This window comes from Crotalus tigris, unplaced genomic scaffold (genome assembly GCF_016545835.1).
Source record: "Crotalus tigris isolate CLP2741 ecotype Arizona unplaced genomic scaffold, ASM1654583v1 scf7180000017549.6302385, whole genome shotgun sequence".
NCBI lineage: Eukaryota > Metazoa > Chordata > Lepidosauria > Squamata > Viperidae > Crotalus > Crotalus tigris.
In genome coordinates, this window is record NW_024096467.1 from 1,634,609 (window position 1) to 1,657,886 (window position 23,278).

Genomic DNA, 23,278 nt, shown 5'->3' on the forward strand with positions numbered 1-23,278 from the left:
TTTTTTTTTTTGCTGTTCAGTCATGATATAGAATTTATTCCCACTAGTCAAAAGTTTGGATGGTTGTATATTCAGACCTGACAAATACATATTTTATCTCCTTTCCATTGAGGCAGAATTCTCTACTTCTAAATGGGTTTTGGCTGAATTACTTTTAGTTCTGCTAGAATGCATCCCATTCATGTGAATGGAGCTGATCCCCAGTAGAACAATTATATCGACATGTTGAGTTTGAAAATACATTATTTTATGAAAATACAGAGGCATATGTCAGAAAAATATTGTGTATACTAAAGATAACTTCCTTAGCCACATTTAGCTACCTCATCTCTTCTTTCTTTGCCAGTCTTGCTTTTGAGCAATTGACATGAAAGGCAAGCAAAAGCATTCTCTTATGAATTTTAAAGGCAAGAATGTCACTTTAAAGTTGCAAGTTGGTACGAGAAGTACTTGGCTGCATGGTAATTAATGTTATTACATGTTAATAATATATAATGCTTTAGAGGAAATTCATTGATTTTCATTAGTGTGTAAAAGTGAATTTGACCCCATTTGCATAGAGCAGAAGTCTATGGACTAGATCATTTTACAAGTAAGAAATCATGTTTTTTTAAATAACAGATTTTTTAAAAAAATCTGTGCTGGGTAGTGGCTACAGGAGGCAGGAATAATTAGAAACAGTTGTAATCCTTTGTTTCTTTTGCTTTGGGAATACCTCTGTGGGATCTTGTTTTTTGCCCCTGTAGTGAGTGTGAGAAATTCCACTATTGGGGGGGGGGGGAGATCCTGAAAGGGTTAAATTGGTAGTAGATAAATTTTTCTTGGAGTAAAGGGACTGATAACATTATATTTGTTTCTCTCAAACCCCAAATGATTGTGAGAAGAAAGTTTTGGAGACTACCTCATGGGAAGCTCATGGAGTGGGGGGCAGAAGCAAAAACATTTCATCCCTTTTTTCATATTTAATTTTATTAAATCATTTGAGAGGATAAAAGCTATCATAAATTAATAGAAAGTAAGAAAGAAAAAAAAGAAATCAGAGAACAAAGCAAAAAGTGCAAGAAAAGGAAAAACGTTAAGGAAAAATAGAAAAGAAAGGGGAAAAAAGTATAGAATATTGGCTTTTGATATTGACAGCATTATAGTAGAAATATATTTTAACTTCTTTTCCTAAAATTAAAATATGTTACTCTATTTTCTATAATCTATCCTGTACACTCTATTTTCTACAATCTATCCTACGACCACAATTGAGCCCAAAATTTGTGTTGTTTAATGAGACATTTGTTAAGTGAATTTTGCCCCATTTTGTAAATTTGAACAATCACCAAGTGAGCTGTTGTAAATTGAGAACTACCTGTATAATCATCAAAATCATGTCACTAGTCCATTTTTTTCATTTTTACTCCAAAAGTTCATAAGAGGTTTCCAGTTGGCAATAAGTATAGATATCTTTTCTCTAATCACAGAAGTTAATTTATCCATTTCAGCAAAATTTGTCACCAGCCATTGCTCCATAGTGGTGAATGTTAAATCTTTCCATCTCCATGCATACAGTAATCTCACAGTTGTTATCATATATTGAAATAATATTCAATGACCTTTTTCTAACTGTTTATCCATTAATTCTGGCTTCAATTGAATGTTAATCTTTAAGATTCTCTGTATCATGTATTTGGATCGAGAATTTTTGTTAGCTTTTTTACATATCCTCCGAGGACAATTAAAGGTCCCTTCATGTTCAGTATACATTTGAAGTGCTTTTATACATTCTAGATATAATGTTCGGTTCTCTGGCATCATGTACCATGTACACATCATTGTATAAGCAAAGCCACCTCAGCCTGTCTAGCTATGTGTTGTATAATGTTCCTCATTGCACATTTATAATAAGGTTGCAATAGTGGTTGAATTTGATAGTTACGAGAAATAGGGATCTGGGTATTAAAATGAAGCCCAAATGAATTATTGTTGTTGTTGTTGTTTGCAGATTTCTTAAATATTTGTTTACTTGAAACTGATCTTTCTGAAACTGATCTTTTTCCTTGCTTGCCCCCAATTTAAAGAGAAGACAAAGGATCACAGATTTGTATCTCTTTTAAAAAATTCTCTAAGCCTCAAGAATGATGAAGAATCAGGGTAGAGCTAGGGCTATGAAGAAATATAAATTGCTAAGTGGAATGAAAATTACACAAAACAGATGGGAACAGAGAGGTCAGAATATTGCCTCCCATCCTATGGTGGCAGTTGACTTCTCCACCCCCCAGCTTCAGTTATAAATCTTTAATTGAAATAAAATGAAGTAACTTGCAAAAAACATTGGCACAAGAACTGAGTTTTCAAACCAAAAGATAATAACAAGTTCAGGAACATCTAAGAGTAGTTAGTTTCCACTCCAGTTCATTCAGAAAATCCAATATACTTACATAGCGATCAGACATGTTTTTTATAGCTCTGTCAGCACAACTCTATGCTGAGTCACACTTTTTTTTTTGAAATTGACAGTTTGATTCAAGTTGTTCTACTTTTCGTAGTTTGTGATGCATAGAAGATCTCAGAGGCTTTCTTAGTTGAGTTTCTGGCTCAACTGATCCAGCCTGAACTTTCGTTTACTCAAGTACCTTGTCTACCAAGGTATTTTTTTCTGTTCATTCCTCCAGCAAAGGTCTAAACTTTATTTGCCTGTGTGTTTAGCTTCTGAATCTGAAACACTTAACTGAACTCTAAAACCTGCCAGGAAAAAGTACCAAGATCCATGTTCAGTTACCTGATAGCTATTGAAGAAGAGGAATGCCACTTGTTTCCTCAGTAGTAGGGAGGATTTCTCTAGAGTTACAGTATTATTGGCAGCAAATCTAGTTGGCTTCCTCTCAGAGGTGTAGTGCAACTATAGGAGAGTTTAGGGACCATTTAGAGGCCAAGTACACACACACTTCATGGGCAGATTTGCCTGATTGTATTCTCCAGTAGAGCAACTCTGTATTCAACAAAATGTATTACAGATTGTATTACAATCGTCAATAAAAATAGTCAATAAAGATTTGTCTATGACGGGACCAGAAATTGAATCAAACAAGATACCTGACTTTCTTTTCTTCAGCTCAGTATATCACTTCTTATTTCATTCTCCTGGAAAACTATTGGGTTCTATGATCAGATGAACTGAAGTGTTATCTCTTGATATTAAACGATGATGCATGTTTGAACAGTTTCTAAGTTCATGTTGAAAATAAAAATGAATCTATATTTTTTTCTTATTTATCCGTTTCTTAATTCTATTCCCATTTCCGTGTCAGTTTGTGACTTTTTTAAAAGGTCTGTGGAAAAATATACATATTTTCATGTTGATTTCTGCTATTGCATACATTTTTGTATTAGGTTTGGTAATGTGAATAAATTGTCCTAATTTGTGCAATATTTTTCTTATATGTTTACAATAAATTTAAATTAAGTAATGTCATTGTATAAAGCTAGTTTCTCCATTAGAAACAAAAGAGACATCATGTAGCAAAACTATGTAAAGGAAGATTTATAATTTATGCATAGAAAAACATCTCTGTTTTAGTTCTAGATAAGAATCATTTGTGTAACATTAAATAGGAAGGCATCTGACCCCCCACTTTAATATAAGGAAACATTTGTAATAGCCCAACACATTCCATTCCATTGATAATGATAGGCTAAATCTTTAAACTACAAAACCTTATAAAAAGGGAGGGCAGGAGCTGGTTGTCTGCCCATCCAAAGCAATTTAACAAACTTTAGAAGTATAAATATTATACTGTATCTTTGGCTTTTATTGAAGGGGGAAGAGAAAGTTTAATCCTTCTGATAGCACATTCTACATAGGGCTGCCCTTGAAGATCACCAAGAAATTTCAGCTGGTCCAGAATGCAGCACAATAAGGAGGGCCTATATATTTGCCCATGTAACACATTTGTTGCATGAGCTGCACTGACTTCTTTCCAGGTGTAATTCAAAGTCTGGTCATCACCTTTAAAGCCCTATGTGGCACAGAGCCAGGTTATGTATGGTACCACCTTTCCCATAGGATTTTAAAGAATTCAACCCATTCAGTCATACACCTCAGGTATGGATTGTATGCAATTTCTGAAAGATAAAAGATCTTATTGCAATCATTAAGTAACTGAAAGGAAATAAATATTCAAATATCAGATTAGTTAGAAATATGCATGAAGAATTTTATAAAATAGAGATTGCTAAAATAGTTGCTTCATCTGCAGTATGTGACAAAATAGAGAAGGGGTTAAGATTAATCAGAGTATTGTGAACTTTAACATGATAGCATAGCATTCAAGTTAATAATTTTATTAATAATAAAAATAATCAAAAAGGGACTTGGGGATTACAAACTTCACTTGCAGTTCCATGTCAGATCTGAGCAGATCGTAATATAATAACTGACATGACATATACTTACCAAGACATAATTAAATAGTCCTTGACTTATGATTGTTCATTTAATGACCAGTCAGAGTTACAACTATGTTCACTCTTATGACCTGAGTGTCCTCATTGTTGTGACTGTCAAAGTGTCCCAACAGTCATATGACCAACTGGTATCTATTTATTAAGGTGACCAACATTTTTACAATGAAAAGGAGGACACAAATAAATTGAAGAAAAAAATATCGTAAATAAAAGAAACATTTTATTCATTGCAACAATAATACAGAATACACTATAATATGATAAATGTATAATAAAAAACATTTGTAACAATAACATTTTATATTGTAATTATGCTTACATGCTGCGCCCCCACCTGCAGTCACCCTGCCAGCACTGCTGCCCTGCTGTGTAGAGTGGGCCCTGTGGCTCCCAAAGCACCAGCTGCGCCGGCTCTGGCCCCAGGGGGCAGCCCGCCATCGACACGCCCCGCCTGCAGCCGCCTGCCAGCACCACCGCCCAACAGCAATTCCTATTGGCTTTCAAAAGCCAATGGGGGGAGTAGCATAGCTCATGCAAAAGTTGAAAGAAAACCATCAAAAAAAGGTGCCGGAACGCCGTTCTGAGCGTTCTATGAGAAAAAAAAGCCCTGCAGATTGGTCTTCAAATAGCGAAAAGGAGGACATGTAGGACACTTTTCGAGGGAGGACAGAATTCACAAAAGGGGGACTGTCTTTCCTAAAGGAGGATGGTTGGTCACCTTATATTTATGAGAGTTGTAATGTCCTGGGGTTGTGCAGTTGACATTTGCAAACTTCTGAAAAAAAAGTCAACCAAGGAAGCCGAATTTATCTAATGATCATGTGATTTGCTTAATGACCCTAGCAAAAAAGATTGTAAAATTGTGCATGACTCTCTTAACGACCACATCGCTTAGCAGTAGAAAGTCTCATTTGTAAGTTGAGGACTACCTGTACAGTTTAAAGGAGTTAATTAGTAACCAAGAATTACTACTGAGACTCAGCCATGGAATGATTTTTGTGTGATCTTTCTGTTTTCTCCATTATTTCCATGATTTTGTAGTTGGTAGGGCTTAGGACTAGGGTGAGTCTTATTGAATGAAGTGGAGGCGTGATGGATTGTGCCCATAAAGGGAGAGATAGTATGATGGACTGTACTGAAGCGCAGTTTCCCAGGAAGATTGGTACACATGCCAAGAGGGGAACAAGACAAGAGACAATACAACCCAAAGCTGTATTAAAAACAGAAGAAACATATAATAGCACTCCCTAGAAACTCCCAAGTTATATGAACTGGGGTGAGAGTAGTATAGGTTTAATCTGCAAGATTCTGTCTATTTGGTGTGAGCAAATAACTGAATTTTGACTGGACTGTCATTTTTTATCTGGGCCTGACAGGAAATAAGCAAATGCTATCTCTCATTAGTCTTTTTAAAAGAAGACTAGAATATTCCTTTCTTGGGGCAACAAATTTGTTCTTAAATAAATGAGTACTTACACCTTTATAAGAATCATGATGTAGAGGAAGGAATCACTTTATTGTTGTTTTCCCACCTTTATTTCTGCATTGTTGAACACTATATGAGGTAGTCTTCTTTCCTTTGGTAGTCATTTCCCTCAGTAGCAAATTGCCTTGTTTGAAAAATAAAAGATTCACTGCAGTTTCTAGAAATTGCTTAATAGAACTAGAACCATGGTAAAGCTCTGCTTGCAGAAGCTAATAGGAACTCCAGGTTTGTATGTTAATGCATCTCTGTAGAATTCGAATAAGACCACCTGACCATTGAGGAAGACCCTCCATTGTGAAACACAGGAAATCTCTAGAAAACACTCTATTGCTTCCATGACAAACCACCACACAACAGAGATGTGATTTTATTTTTTTGCGTTGCAATTATAATCTCATTTCTGAGCACCAAATAATTTTCTCCATCAAAAATGCATACTTACTGTCTCCCAATTATATGTCTGTGTGTTTATTCCTAGTATTATAGGCACAATTAACTGAGGAAGAATAAGGAATAACACTAAAACGCACACTAGAATAAGTGGATGTGAATGTGAAAAAAGCTGAAAGAAAGTTCAGTTTATTGAGAAGCAAATTATATTATAAATTATTTCACATACAATAAAAGTTTGATTCAGTGAATAGCCTTAGCCTCATACCCTAAATTTAATGAACAAAATTTTATATTGAATATTACCTGAAAAAAATAAAGTCCATTTTTCCTGAAGTATTCCGGACAATTAATTTGAAGTATGTCATTTGTGGCAATTTAGGTCATTTAAGTGATTGAATAATTTACATTTTTGGGTGATTTTCATCATTTATATAATTATAGAGCAGTAGCAATGATATAATTTGATATAGACGATATAATTTGACAGATGACATAAAAACATCAGTTGTGTAATTGCAAGAATGACATAAATTAGGTCAATGAAATACATTTGGATTAAATGGACATTCCTTTCTTCCAAATAGAGTTTTATAATAGAACATATAAAATATGTAATGTATAACATAGAATAGCAGATATATCTGAATACTATTTTTGAGTAATTTTATCCATTTACATTTCTGTTTCATGTGGAGTAAATAAATACAATAAAAGCCATCACTGAGCAAAAGCCAACTTGTGTGTGTGTGTATGTGTTTGTGTGTGAGACAGAGACAGAGAGAGAGGGGGGGGATACAACAGGAACAGGAAATGCATCACAGGAACAATAGAGATGAATCATAGAGTAGCAATGTGATACAGGAAACAAATACAATAGAGATGAATGATAGAGCTGCATATAAGGTAAACGCAATACCCGTAACATCTTCCCCTTTTCATGTTAACCAAACAACATTGTGAAATTATGGATAACTAGCAACACCACTTCCTATAGATCTCAACCTATGGCTCGCGACCCCATTTGGGGTCGATCAACCATTTCACGGGGGTCGCCAAGCAAGGCTGTCCGCCATTTTTTCCCCCTTTTTGGCGGGTTCCTTATCTCCCTTGGGCTGGGCCAGCTGGTGGCCCAGCCGGTGATCGGCCTGCTCCGTCTCTGCTGCTTGCCAGCTATGCCTCGGCTGGTGGAGGGGGCGGTACCACACATGCACAGTGCTCCTGGGCAGGGAAAGTCCTCAACTTACGACCAGTTGGGTAGAGTCCTCGACTTACGACCGGTTTAGTCCTTGACTTACAACCAGTTGGGGGTTGCGGCATTAAAAAGGTTGAGAACCACTGCTATAGATTAAGTCTGTTGGATGGTTGTGAAGATGATTTCTGGAGGCAAGCTGTTCCACTGGTTAATTGTCCTCACTGTCAGGAAGTTTCTCCTTAATTCCAGGTTGCTTCTCTATTTGATCAGTTTTCAACCATTGTTTCTTGTCCGGTACTTTGGTGAATAACATGACCCCCTCTTCTTTGTGGCAGCCCCTCAAATACTGGAATACTGCTATCATGTCTCCCCTGTTTCTTCTTTTCTTTAGACTAGCAAAACCCAAGTCCTGCAGCCGTTCTTTGTATGTTTTACTCTCCAGGTCTTTGATCATCTTAGTTGCTCTTCTCTGAATTTTTTCCAAAGTCTCAACATTTTTTTTTTTTTTTGTGATACAGTGACCAAAATTGGCTACAGTATTCCAAGTGTGGTCTTACCAGGGTTTTATAAAGCGATACTGATACCTTGCGTGATCTTGATTCTATGCCTGTGTTTATACAACCAGGATTGTATTAGCTTTTTTGGCTGCCACTGCACACTCCTGGCTCATGTTTAAATGGTCATCCACTAGGACTCCAAGGTCTCTCTCACATTTACTGTTTTTAAGCCAGGTCTTGCCCAATCTGTACTTGTACCTTTGATTTTTCCTTCCTAAATGTAAAACTTTGCTTTTCTCCACATTGAAACTCATTTTGTTGGATAGGGCCCAGTGTTCAAGTTAGTCAAGATCTTTTTGGATCCTTAGTTGGTCTTCTCGGGTGTTGGCTACTCCTGCCAGTTTGGTGTCATCTGCAGATTTGATGAGTTCCCCTTCAATTCACTCATCTAAGTCACTGATGAAGATATTGAAGAGTACTGGGCCTAGGACAGAACCTTGTGATACCCCACTGCTTACTTCTCTCCATGTGGATGTAGTGCCGTTGAGGACTACTCATTGAGTTCGGTTTGCCAGCCAACTATGATGATGTTGTTTATTCCACCTTTTTCTAGCTTACCAAGGAGTAGGTTGTGGTCTACTTTATCAAATGCCTTACTGAAGTCTAAGTATACTACATCCACAGTATGTTGCTGGTCTATTAGTTTAGTCACTTTGTCGAAGAATGAAATAAGATTGGTTTGGCGTGATTTGTGTCATGGTTCCGATAGATGAAACCAATCAAAAGGTCTTCAAGGCACGGAATTCTTCCTTAAAGAACATTTTATTCAGGAAACAAAGTATTGGCATTTACATAGTTGAACCCAAGACTGAGATTCCCTCCCCCCGGATACAAATTAACAAGTTGCATTTCCCACCCCATAAAAACTGTCATAAATCACATTCCCCAATTAGCGCAAAACACAGGCTTTTCTCTCCGGCTCCTCAGCCCACAACCTTATCAGACAATGTCCTTGAGTTCCCACACTTCTGCATTGTTATGGCTAGCTAAACCCTCAAGCATTTACCCCATTCCACCCTTCTACATCTGAACTCTAGAAGAACAGAAAGGGCATGTTAAAAGCAAAAGTAAAATGGCTGCTGATTCTCAGTGGTCAGAGCACTGACATCCATTGGCACAGTGTTGACAATTTGTTTTTAAGAAACCCATGGTGGCTACTAGTTATAACTTTGTTTGCTTCTAGTTGTTTGCAGATCTGTTTTTTGATTATCTTTTCTAGGATCTTCCCAGGTATTGATGTTAAAACGATTGGTCTGTAGTTTCCTGGTCCGTTCTTTTTTTTCCTTTCTTGAAGATGGGAACCACATCAGCCCTTTTCCAATCCTCAGGAATATGGATCTTAAATGTGATTTTACTGGGTTTTTTTAAAGAACATCTGGGGAAATATAGCATCAGCCATGGCTATGCTAACAAAATTAAATTTTACAGTTTAACTTTTTCTTCATTGGTAGTTTGCCATATGCAATGTTTCTTTAAGACAATAAAAGTATTTTTCCCCTTTTAGTAAAAACAAGAAGACATCTTTTTCTCTACAACATGTATTATATCTTTGTTGTTTATAATGTTAAAGCATTCATTAGTTTTCAGTGATTCCATCAGATACTGAGACGGAGATCAAGTGATTTGTCAGAGGCCACCCAGTGAGTTTTGAGCAGGAATTTGAACCTGAATCTTGCTTGTGCAAACTCAGCTATATCAAATGCAATACCAGTTGGATTAGTAGACAGTGTCCAGATAAAAGAACTTAAAGCATTAATGGTCAGGAGAATCCTCCATAAGTAGAAAGAGTGAAACATGCTAAGTTTCTTTTCATTTATAAAAAAATAAGAAGACATAAACTATCTAACGTAGAGAAATGGATACAGAACTTTTTTACCCTTTTACATTGATTGAAAAGGGTCATCATGATTAGTAGAGAATTCAAGGCAAACAAAAGCATCTTCACATATGTAATTAACACATAGTATTTGTTACTACAAGAGTTGGTAATGGCCACTAGTTTACATAATTTTAAAAGGATTTTGTTTAAAATTCATAAAGCAGGTCTATACTCTGATCATCAAATATTGGGGAAATGACAAGGAAGTAATTCCCTGCATATCCTGTTAGTGATCTTACTGGGGCCATTTGTCTGCTTGGTGTTGTTACTAAGGTACTAGAATGGGTTATATTTACATATGATCCAGCAGTAAGGTTTGCAATATTATAAGAATTGTTAGTGGAATAGAATGGATATCTCTCTCTCTCTTGTTAAGATTTCTGATTTTTATATAAAAATGTATTCTGCAACTGTACATTTTGCTTTGGAAATGCAATCTCTCTCTCTCTCTCTCTCTCTCTCTCTCTCTCTCTCTCTCTCTCTCTCTCTCTCTCTCTCTCTCTAGCTTAAAAACCAATAAGATACCACCCACCATGATTTGGAGTGGTGGGCAGTGCTATATTAGCAGAAAGTTTATCAAATTCTATACACCATGAAATTATTTTGATATCAGGAGCTCAGTGTGTTTCAGGTTACAAACTATGGTATTAGTACATTTTTTACCATCAGTACAGAAATTTTCAAGTTTAGAATCCCATGTAAACAAATTAAAACTAATTAAGGTTTCAAAAAACTTGCTTGCACTGATTTTCTTGATATAAAGATTATTTTATATGGAGAATATCAACTGAAGCAGATTCTATCTCCCTCCCTTCCTCCCTTCTTCCCTCCCTCCCCCCCGCGTGTGTATGTGTGTGTGTGTGTATATACATATACATATGAATACTATGGACATCTAATCTAATCTAATCCAATCCAATCCAGAAATTTGAGATGTGTTACTCTTTAGAAAAATGATGGGCTGTTTTCTTAATTGATTTATTTTTCAAAACATTAAACACATTTAACACATAACACATTTTTTAAAAATAATTGAAACTCTTTAGTGAATTGAAATGAAGGAATTAATGTTCCCATATTTTCCTAAAGGCTATGGCACCTGATTTTTCTGATCAGCTTGTAAAATAGAACAGTCATAACAGTAGTGTCATTTGATACTGTATTGCTACAATTCTTAAAACATAATTTTAAATATTTTATTTTCTTTATAGAATGATGAAATCTTAATCTGTTGCTTTTGTTTTCCCTACAGATTGGTTTTTTGCAGATGAATGACGACTTCATATTTATTGAGCCATTCAATCATAGTTTGGCTGTGATAGGTCAAGCGCATCGGGTGTGCAGACGTAAAAGATCTATACATGAAAGACCCCCTGAAAAATCCATCCCTCATAGTCAATACTGTGGTGTTTTTTCTGGTAATATAATTTCAATTAATATATTTTAATTTAATATGTACTTTATGTAAATCTTCATTTCTCACTGTTCTGCTTGTCTGATTCCTTTTATAGGGGTTTCCTATTATCTTGTCCTAAAATCAGTCTTCTCCAGCTTGGTGCTTTCCATAACTTCAACTTCCAAGTTTGCAAATAAACTTATTTACCATGAATTCTGGGAATATTTGATGAATACCAGGCTGAGAATTCTGGTCTACTGGTAGAAAGTTAAATAAATCTTCATTTATTTCAGTAGTCGTTATTTGGATCTGTTTCATTAGGATAAAATAAAGTTACCGAGATTTCTCACTACAATACATCATTTGCCTTCATTTATGAACAGCGGATTAAAAACTCTTTTACTTGGAATTAAGGTTAACTGAAGATAGTAAGACAACCAAGCAGTGTTGTGCAAGGATTTTAATAGAACAGATAATCTGTAACTCCCAGTTGGGATAGGACCACTCTCTTTTCTGATTTTACAACTTTCTTCTGCTCGAGATAATTTTTCTTGCGGTTTTCAAGTTGTATTTATCAGTTAAAATAAATGTTCACAAACTGAATAGTTGTGTTGTCTAATTGTAATCCCCTTTGAAAGATAGCTTTACCAGTCTTATATTTTGCAATTTTTTTTAGAAATCAGTATTTTTTTTTACAAATCAGCTATGATGATTACTTAACTCAGATATGTCCTGCAAGTAGGCTTTTTAAGTAGGTGGTCGTTTTGAATATAATGTAATTTGATATGAATGACTATTATATTAAATTTATGGTTTGTTTTCTTTGTCATTATTCTTCTAACAGTTGGGATGTGAGGTTAAGAAGGCAAGGTCTACATTTTTATTTTATGGATAATCAGGGTGGGAGGGTAGAAATGATGAAATGAATATTGCAACAGCACAATCCTTGTTTTGTCCTGCTGATGAAATTTTCAGGTCCTGTACAAGCCATTGATTTCTTATTTGGATTTTCCAAAGGGATAAATGTAGTCATAAACAAATTACATTAACCTTTCTGTCAAGTAATTCATGTATCTTTTGTCATTAGATTATTTATAAAAAGTAATGGTAGCTTACTATTTCTGCTATCTTTTAAATTCATAATAGTATGTAGCATATAGCAAAAGTTATTATTATTATTTTTAAGCTTCTGTTGTACTTACCCCAACTAGTTTTTCCTCATATTTATGTGATCTATTGCATTTACTCCATATACATAGTTTGTATATGGAATACCACTGACAGACCAATTTTAAGCATAGAATATTTCCTGAGCCAGTAATACTTTGAAACTGAAAAAAGGGTTTTAAATGTAACAATTATATACAGGGGTATTGAATAGGTGTAATGATTTTTTTACTAATATTTTATTCTGTTTTTATTATCTTTCTTAAATATTGGATTGAAGAGGAAAAATGAAAAGGATTTCATAATACCTAATTAACATAATTTTTTCCTCTTGTAAATATATTTTTACTTACTTGGGAATAAGATTGTTTTAATATAATTACTCAAATGTTTAAGTTATTATTCGTAAGACTGTAGTGCACCTCAGTATATATAAATATTTGTTACTTGTTTTCAGGAACTTTCTACTACACTGTTTCATGATTAAAGGAAAAAAATGAGCCTGGAATTATTTTTCTCATTGGATATGGATTTGAGTTAGAATTTACTACATGTTGATTAGCTATTCCCATGGTGGCGAACCTATGGCACGTGTGCCACAGTTGGCACGCAAAGCCCTCTTGCCCCAGTCTTAGGCCTTCAGCTGGGTTTTATAAAACCTTTTCGCTTTAGGCCTCCGCCGCCATGTGCAAAAAAAAAAGGTCAATCAATCAATCAATTTCAACTTCTCGTGGAAAGTTGGAATTGATTGATTGAACTTCTTAGTCCCACCCAGTCTACTGTTACCATTGCAGTCAGGCCCACGCAATGGGCCATGCCCACCTGGCACCACATGAGGCTTAAGTGGGTTTTGGGTTGCAGTTTGGGCACTTTCTCTCTTAAAAAGTTCGCCATCACTGCCCTAAGTGGAATTTTCTTCCAATGGGATTTTCCCATGTATTTTAACAGGAAACATCGATAGGGTAGGCTAGAAAACTTAGTGCCCTCCTAACCATACCGAAGCATTCCGAGTTTATTGGCGATATCCATTTTGCTCTCCGACTTCATGTTGACCTAACCCTAACCCTAAGTGGAATTTTTCTCCAATGGGATTTTCCCATGCATTTCACCAGGAAACATAGATAGGGCAGGCTAGAAAAGCAAGTTCCCTCCTAACAATACCCAAAAACAGCGAGTTTGTTGATGATATCCGTTTTACTCTGCGACTTCATGTTGACATAAACCTAAGTGGAATTTTCCTCCAGTGGGATTTCCCCATGTATTTTACCAGGAAACATAGATAGGGCAGGTAGGAAAAGTCAGTGCCTTCCTAACCATACCCAAGCACACCAAAATAGTTGGTGATGTCCATTTTGCTCTATGGGTTCATGGTGACCTAACCCTAACCCTAAGAGGAATTTTCCTCCAATGGGATTTCTCCATGTATTTTACCAGGAAACATAGACAGGGCAGGCTAGAAAAGTCAGTGCCCTCCTAACCATACCCAAGCACTCCGAGTTTGTTGGTGATATCTGTTTTGCTCTGCGACATCATGGTGACCTAACCCTAACCCTAAGAGGAATTTTCCTCCAATGGGATTTCTCCATATATTTTACCAGGAAACATAGATATGGCAGGAAGGAAAATTCAATGCCTTCCGAACCATACCCAAGCACTCCAAATTTGTTGGCGATGCCCATTTTGCTTTATGAGTTCATGGTGACCTAACCCTAACCCTAAGTGGAATTTTCCTCCAATGGGATTTTCCCTTGCATTTTACTAGGAACCATAGATAGGTCAGGCTAGAAAAGTCAGTGCCCTCCTAACCATACCCAAGCACTCCAAGTTTTTTGGTGATATTCGTTTTGATCTGCGACTTTATGTTGACCTAAACCTAACCCTAACATGAATTTTCCTCCAATGGCATTTCCCCATGTATTTTGCCAGGAAACATAGATAGGGCAGGTAGGAAAAGTCAGTGCCTTCCTAACCATACCCAAGCACTCCAAAATAGTTGGTGATGTCCATTTTGCTCTATGAGTTCATGGTGACCTAACCCTAACCCTAAGTGGAATTTTCCTCCAATGGGATTTTCCCAAGCATTTTACCAGGAAACATAGATAGGTCAGGCTAGAAAAGTCAGTGCCCTCCTAACCATACCCAAGCACTCCGAGTTTTTTGGTGATATCCGTTTTGCTCTACGACTTCATGTTGACCTAAACCTAACCCTAACATGAATTTTCCTCCAATGGCATTTCCCCATGTATTTTACCAGGAAATATAGATAGGGTAGGTAGGAAAAGTCAGTGCCTTCCTAACCACACGCAAGCACTCCAAAATTGTTGGCGATGTCCATTTTGTTCTATGAGTTCATGGTGACGTAATCCTAACCCTAAGTGGAATTTTCCTCCAATGGGATTTTCCCATTCATTTTACCATGAAACATAGGTAGGGCATGCTAGAAAAGTCAGTGCCTTCCTAACCCTAACCCTAAGTAGAGTTTTCCTCCAATGGGATTTTCCCATTCATTTACATGAAAGATAGATAGAGCAAGCAGGAAAAGTCAGTGCCTTCCTAACCATACCCAGTAAGTCCGAGTTTGTTGGCAATATCCATTTTGCTCTATGAGCTCATGGTGACCTAACACTAAGTGAAATGTTCCTCCAGTGGGATTTTCCCATGCATTTTACCAGGAAACATAGAAAGGTCAGGCTAGAAAAGTCAGTGCCCTCCTAACCATACCCAAACACTCCGAGTTTGTTGGTGATATCCATTTTGCTCTGCAACTTCATGTTGACCTAACCCTAACCTTAAGTGGAATTTTCCTCCAATGGGATTTCCCCATGTATTTTACCAGGAAACATAGATAGGGCAGGCAGGAAAAATCAGTGCCTTCCGAACCATATCCAGGCAGTCCGAGTTTGTTGGCGATATCTATTTTGCTCTATGAGCTCATGGTGACCTAACCCTAGCCCTAAGTGGAATTTTTCTCCAATGGGATTTTCCCATGCATTTTACCAGGAAACATAGATAGGTCAGGCTAGAAAAGTCAGTGCCCTCCTAACCATACCCAAGCACTCTGAGTTTGTTGGCGATATCTGTTTTGCTCTGTGACTTCATGTTGACCTAACCCTAACCCTAAGGGGAATTTTCCTCAAATGGGATTTCCCCATGTATTTTACCAGGAAACATAGATAGGGCAGGTAGGAAAAGTCAGTGCCTTCCTAACCATACCCAAGCACTCCAAAATAGTTGGTGATGTCCATTTTGCTCTATGAGTTCATGGTGACCTAACCCTAACCCTAAGTGGAATTTTCCTCCAATGGGATTTCTCCATGTATTTTACCAGGAAACATAGACAGGCCAGGCTAGAAAAGTCTGTGCCCTCCTAACCATACCCAAGCACTCCGAGTTTGTTGGTGATATCCGTTTTGCTCTGCGACTTCATGTTGACCTAACCCTAACATGAATTTTCCTCCAACGGCATTTCCCCATGTATTTTACCAGGAAACATAGATAGGGCAGGTAGGAAAAGTCAGTGCCTTCCTAACCATACCCAAGCACTCCAAAATAGTTGGTGATGTCCATTTTGCTCTATGAGCTCATGGTGACCTAACGATAACCCTAAGTGGAATTTTCCTCCAATGGGATTTTCCCATGCATTTTACCATGAAACATAGATAGGTCAGGCTATAAAAGTCATGCCCTCCTAACCATACCTAAGCACTCCGAGTTTCTTGGTGATATCCGTTTTGCTCTGTGACTTCATGTTGACCTAACCCTATATGGAATTTTCCTCCAATGGGATTTCCCCATGTATTTTACCAGGAAACATAGATAGGTCAGGCTAGAAAAGTCAGTGCCCTCCTAACCATACCCAAGGACTCCGAGTTTGTTGGTTATATCCATTTTACTCTGCGAATTCATGTTGACCTAACTCTAACCCTAACTGGAATTTTCCTCAAATGGGATTTCCCCATGTATTTTACCAGGAAACATAGATAGGGCATGTAGGAAAAGTCAGTGCCTTCCTACCCATACACAAGCACTCTAAATTGTTGGCGATGTTCATTTTGCTCTATGAGCTCATGGTGACCTAACCCTAACCCTAAGTAGAGTTTTCCTCCAATGGGATTTTCCCATTCATTTACAGGAAACATAGATAGAGCAAGCAGGAAAAGTCAGTGCCTTCCTAACCATACCCAGTAAGTCCGAGTTTGTTGGCAATATCCATTTTGCTCTATGAGCTCATGGTGACCTAACACTAAGTGAAATGTTCCTCCAGTGGGATTTTCCCATGCATTTTACCAGGAAACATAGAAAGGTCAGGCTAGAAAAGTCAGTGCCCTCCTAACCATACCCAAACACTCCGAGTTCGTTGGTGATATCCATTTTGCTCTGCAACTTCATGTTGACCTAACCCTAACCTTAAGTGGAATTTTCCTCCAATGGGATTTCCCCATGTATTTTACCAGGAAACATAGATAGGGCAGGCAGGAAAAATCAGTGCCTTCCGAACCATATCCAAGCAGTCCGAGTTTGTTGGCGATATCTATTTTGCTCTATGAGCTCATGGTGACCTAACCCTAGCCCTAAGTGGAATTTTTCTCCAATGGGATTTTCCCATGCATTTTACCAGGAAACATAGATAGGTCAGGCTAGAAAAGTCAGTGCCCTCCTAACCATACCCAAGCACTCTGAGTTTGTTGGTGATATCTGTTTTGCTCTGTGACTTCATGTTGACCTAACCCTAACCCTAAGGGGAATTTTCCTCAAATGGGATTTCCCCATGTATTTTACCAGGAAACATAGATAGGGCAGGTAGGAAAAGTCAGTGCCTTCCTAACCATACCCAAGCACTCCAAAATAGTTGGTGATGTCCATTTTGCTCTATGAGTTCATGGTGACCTAACCCTAACCCTAAGTGGAATTTTCCTCCAATGGGATTTCTCCATGTATTTTACCAGGAAACATAGACAGGCCAGGCTAGAAAAGTCTGTGCCCTCCTAACCATACCCAAGCACTCCGAGTTTGTTGGTCATATCCGTTTTGCTCTGCGACTTCATGTTGACCTAACCCTAACCCTAACATGAATTTTCCTCCAACGGCATTTCCCCATGTATTTTACCAGGAAACATAGATAGGGCAGGTAGGAAAAGTCATTGCCTTCCTAACCATACTCAAGCACTCCAAAATTGTTCGCGATGTCCATTTTGCTCTATGAGCTCATGGTGACCTAACGATAACCCTAAGTGGAATTTTCCTCCAATGGGATTTTCCCATGCATTTTACCATGAAACATAGATAGGTCAGGCTATAAAAGTCATGCCCTCCTAACCATACCTAAGCACTCCGAGTTTCTTGGTGATATCCGTTTTGCTCTGTGACTTCATGTTGACCTAACCCTATATGGAATTTTCCTCCAATGGGATTTCCCCATGTATTTTACCAGGAAACATAGATAGGTCAGGCTAGAAAAGTCAGTGCCCTCCTAACCATACCCAAGGACTCCGAGTTTGTTGGTTATATCCATTTTACTCTGCGAATTCATGTTGACCTAACTCTAACCCTAACTGGAATTTTCCTCAAATGGGATTTCCCCATGTATTTTACCAGGAAACATAGATAGGGCATGTAGGAAAAGTCAGTGCCTTCCTACCCATACACAAGCACTCTAAATTGTTGGCGATGTTCATTTTGCTCTATGAGCTCATGGTGACCTAACCCTAACCCTAAGTAGAGTTTTCCTCCAATGGGATTTTCCCATTCATTTACAGGAAACATAGATAGAGCAAGCAGGAAAAGTCAGTGCCTTCCTAACCATACCCAGTAAGTCCGAGTTTGTTGGCAATATCCATTTTGCTCTATGAGCACATGGTGACCTAACACTAAGTGAAATGTTCCTCCAGTGGGATTTTCCCATGCATTTTACCAGGAAACATAGAAAGGTCAGGCTAGAAAAGTCAGTGCCCTCCTAACCATACCCAAACACTCCGAGTTTGTTGGTGATATCTGTTTTGCTCTATGAGTTCATGGTGACCTAACCCTAACCCTAAGGGGAATTTTCCTCCAATGGGATTTTCCCATGCATTTTACCAGGAAACATAGATAGGTCAGGCTAGAAAACTCAGTGCCTTCCGAACCATATCCAGGCAGTCCGAGTTTGTTGGCGATATCTGTTTTGCTCTATGAGCTCATTGTGACCTAACCCTAACCCTAAGTGGAATTTTCCTCCAATGGGATTTTCCCATGCATTTTACCAGGAAACATAGATAGGTCAGGCTAGAAAAGTCAGTGCCCTCCTAACCATACCCAAGCACTCCGAGTTTGTTGGCGATATCTGTTTTGCTCTGTGACTTCATGTTGACCTAACCTAACCCTAAGGGGAATTTTTCTCAAATGGGATTTCCCCATGTATTTTACCAGGAAACATAGATAGGGCAGGTAGGAAAAGTCAGTGCCTTCCTAACCATACCCAAGCACACCAAAATAGCTGGTGATGTCCATTTTGCTCTATGAGTTCATGGTGACCTAACCCTAACCCTAAGAGGAATTTTCCTCCAATGGGATTTCTCCATGTATTTTACCAGGAAACATAGACAGGGCAGGCTAGAAAAACAGTGCCCTCCTAACCATACCCAAGCACTCCGAGTTTGTTGGTGATATCTGTTTTGCTCTGCGACATCATGGTGACCTAACCCTAACCCTAAGTGGAGTTTTCCTCCAATGGGATTTTCCCATTCATTTACAGGAAACATAGATAGAGCAAGCAGGAAAAGTCAGTGCCTTCCTAACCATACCCAGTCAGTTTGAGTTTGTTGGCGATATCCATTTTGCTCTATGAGCTCATGGTGACCTAACACTAAGTGAAATGTTCCTCCAGTGGGATTTTCCCATGCATTTTACCAGGAAACATAGAAAGGTCAGGCTAGAAAAGTCAGTGCCCTCCTAACCATACCCAAGCACTCCGAGTTTGTTGGCGATATCTGTTTTGCTCTGTGACTTCATGTTGACCTAACCCTAACCCTAAGGGGAATTTTCCTCCAATGGGATTTTCCCATGCATTTTACCAGGAAACATAGATAGGTCAGGCTAGAAAACTCAGTGCCTTCCTTACCATACCCAAGCACACCAAAATAGTTGGTGATGTCCATTTTGCTCTATGAGTTCATGGTGACCTAACCCTAACCCTAAGTGGAATTTTCCTCCAATGGGATTTTCCCATGCATTTTACCAGGAAACATAGATAGCTCAGGCTAGAAAAATCAGTGCCCTCCTAACCATACCCAAGCACTCCGAGTTTGTTGGCGATATCTGTTTTGCTCTGTGACTTCATGTTGACCTAACCCTAACCCTAAGTGGAATTTTCCTCCAATGGGATTTTCCCATGCATTTTACCAGGAAACATAGATAGGTCAGGCTAGAAAAGTCAGTGCCCTCCTAACCATACCCAAGCACTCCGAGTTTCTTGGTGATATCCGTTTTGCTCTGTGACTTCATGTTGACCTAACCCTAACCCTAAGGGGAATTTTCCTCAAATGGGATTTTCCCATGTATTTTACCAGGAAACATAGATAGGGCAGGTAGGAAAAGTCAGTGCCTTCCTAACCATACCCAAGCACACCAAAATAGTTGGTGATGTCCATTTTGGTCTATGAGTTCATGGTGACCTAACCCTAACCCTAAGTGGAATTTTCCTCCAATGGGATTTTCCCATGCATTTTACCAGGAAACATAGATAGCTCAGGCTAGAAAAATCAGTGCCCTCCTAAACATACCCAAGCACTCCGAGTTTGTTGGCAATATCTGTTTTGCTCTGTGACTTCATGTTGACCTAACCTAACCCTAAGGGGAATTTTTCTCAAATGGGATTTCCCCATGTATTTTACCAGGAAACATAGATAGGGCAGGTAGGAAAAGTCAGTGCCTTCCTAACCATACCCAAGCACACCAAAATAGTTGGTGATGTCCATTTTGCTCTATGAGTTCATGGTGACCTAACCCTAACCCTAAGAGGAATTTTCCTCCAATGGGATTTCTCCATGTATTTTACCAGGAAACATAGACAGGGCAGGCTAGAAAAGTCAGTGCCTACCTAACCATACCCAGTCACTCCGAGTTTGTTGGCGATATCCATTTTGCTCTATGAGCTCATGGTGACCTAACACTAAGTGAAATGTTCCTCCAGTGGGATTTTCCCATGCATTTTACCAGGAAACATAGAAAGGTCAGGCTAGAAAAGTCAGTGCCCTCCTAACCATACCCAAGCACTCCGAGTTTGTTGGTGATATCCATTTTGCTTTGCAACTTCATGTTGACCTAACCCTAACCTTAAGTGGAATTTTCCTCCAATGGGATTTCCCCATGTATTTTACCAGGAAACATAGATAGGGCAGGCAGGAAAAGTCAGTGCCTTCCGAACCATATCCAGGCAGTCCGAGTTTGTTGGCGATATCCATTTTGCTTTGCAGCTTCATGTTGACCTAATCCTAGCCCTAAGTGGAATTTTCCTCCAATGGGATTTCCCCATGTATTTTACCAGGAAACATAGATCGGTCAGGCTAGAAAAGTCAGTGCCCTCCTAACCATACCCAAGCACTCCGAGTTTGTTGGCGATATCTGTTTTGCTCTGTGACTTCATGTTGACCTAACCTAACCCTAAGGGGAATTTTTCTCAAATGGGATTTCCCCATGTATTTTACCAGGAAACATAGATAGGTCAGGCTAGAAAAGTCAGTGCCCTCCTAACCATACCCAAGCACTCCGAGTTTGTTGGCGATATCTATTTTGCTCTATGAGCTCATGGTGACCTAACCCTAGCCCTAAGTGGAATTTTTCTCCAATGGGATTTTCCCATGCATTTTACCAGGAAACATAGATAGGTCAGGCTAGAAAAGTCAGTGCCCTCCTAACCATACCCAAGCACTCCAAACTTGTTGGTGATATCTGTTTTACTCTGCGACTTCATGTTGACCTAACCCTAAGCCTAAGTGGAATTTTTCTCCCATGGGATTTTCCCATGTATTTTACCAGGAAACATAGATAAGGCAGGCTAGAAAAGTCCGTGCTTTCCTAACCATCCCCAGGCACTCCGAGTTTGTTAGTGATATCCTTTTTGCTCTGCGACTTCATGTGGATCTAACCCTAACCCTAACTGGAATTTTCCTCCAATGGCATTTCCCCATTTATTTTACCAGGAAACATCGATAGAGCAGGAGAGAAAAGTCAGTTCCTTCCTAACCATATCCAAGCACTCCAAACTTGTTGGCGATATCCATTTGGCTCTGCAATGTCATATTGACCTAACCATAACTCTAAGTGGAATTTTCCTCCAATGGGATTTTCCCATGTATTTTACCAGGAAACATAGATAATGCAGGCTAGAAAAGTCAGTGCTTTCCTAACCATACCCAGGCACTCCGAGTTTTTTGGCGATCTCCATTTTGCTGTATGAGTTCATGGTGACCTAACCCTAACCCTAAGTGGAATTTTCCTCCATGGGATTTTTCCCATACATTTTAGCAGGAAACATAGATAGGGCATGATAGAAAAGTCAGTGACTTCCTAACCATACCCAAGCTCTCCAAATTTGTTGGCGATGTCCATTTTGCTCTCTGACTTAATATTGACCTAACACTAACCCTAAGTGGAATTTTCCTCGAGTGGGATTTTCCCATGTATTTTACCAGGAAACATAGATAATGCAGGCTAGAAAAGTCAGTGCTTTCCTAATAATACCGAGGCAGTCCGAGTTTGTTGGCGATCTTCATTTTGCTGTATGAGTTCATGGTGACATAATCCTAGCCCTAAGTGGAATTTTCCTCCAATGGGATTTTCCCATGCATTTTACAAAGAAACATCGAAAGGTCAGGCTAAAAAAGTCAGTGCCTTCCTAACCATACCCAAGCACTCCAAACTTGTTCACGATATCCATTTTGCTCTCCGACTTCACATTGACCTAACCCTAACCCTAAGTGGAATTTTCCTCCAATGGGATTTCCCCATGCATTTTACCAGGAAACATAGATAATGCAGGCTAGAAAAGTCAGTGCCCTCCTAACCATACCCAAGCATTCCGAGTTTGTTAGTGATATCCTTTTTGCTCGGCGACATCATGGTGACCTAACCCTAACCCTAAGTGGAATTTTTCTTCAATGGGATTTTCCCATGCATTTTACCAGGAAATATAGATAGGGCAGGGTAGAAAAGTCAGTGCCGTCCTAATCATACCCAAGAACTCCGTGTTTGTTGGTGATATCCGTTTGGCTCTCCGACTTCATGTTGACCTATCCTTAACCCTAAATGGAATTCTCCTCCAATCGGATTTTCCCATTCATTTTACCAGGAAACATAGATATGGCAAGCTAGAAAAGTCAGTGCCTTCCTAAGCTCTCTAAATTTGTTGGCGCTGTCCTTTTAGCTCTATGAGTTCATGGTGAGCTAACCCTAAGTGGAATTTTCCTCCAATAGGATTTTCCCATACAATTTATCAGGAAACATAGATAGGGCAGGCTAGAAAAGTCAGGGCCCTGCTAACCATACCCAGTTTGTTGGTGATATCCATTTTGCTCTGTGACTTTATGTCGACCTAACCCTAACCGAAAGTGGAATTTTCTCCCAATGGGATAGGGCAGGCTAGAAAAGTCAGTGCCTTCCTAATCATACCCAAGCACTCAAAATTTGTTGGCGATTTCCATTTTGCTGTTGAGTTCATGGTGACCTAATCCTAACCCTAAGTGGAATTTTCCTCCAATGGGATTTTCCCATGCATTTTACC

General features: G+C 38.6%; 1 protein-coding gene across 3 annotated transcripts in view; it reads left to right on the forward strand.

Annotated features, from left to right (window-relative positions):
• Window positions 1-23,278, forward strand: part of ADAMTS19 (ADAM metallopeptidase with thrombospondin type 1 motif 19) — a 134,064-nt gene that overhangs the window by 12,441 nt on the left and 98,345 nt on the right. For 2 of the 3 annotated variants that reach the window (XR_005556052.1, XM_039337381.1), the window contains exon 3: window positions 11,212-11,377. The exons of the other annotated variant lie outside the window; for it this stretch is intronic. Coding sequence is in view for 1 of the 2 variants with exons in the window: in XM_039337381.1 (XP_039193315.1) it covers window positions 11,212-11,377 (166 nt within the window). In the remaining variant the exon portion in view is untranslated. The remainder of the gene's footprint in view (window positions 1-11,211; window positions 11,378-23,278) is intronic. 3 annotated transcript variants of the gene reach the window in all.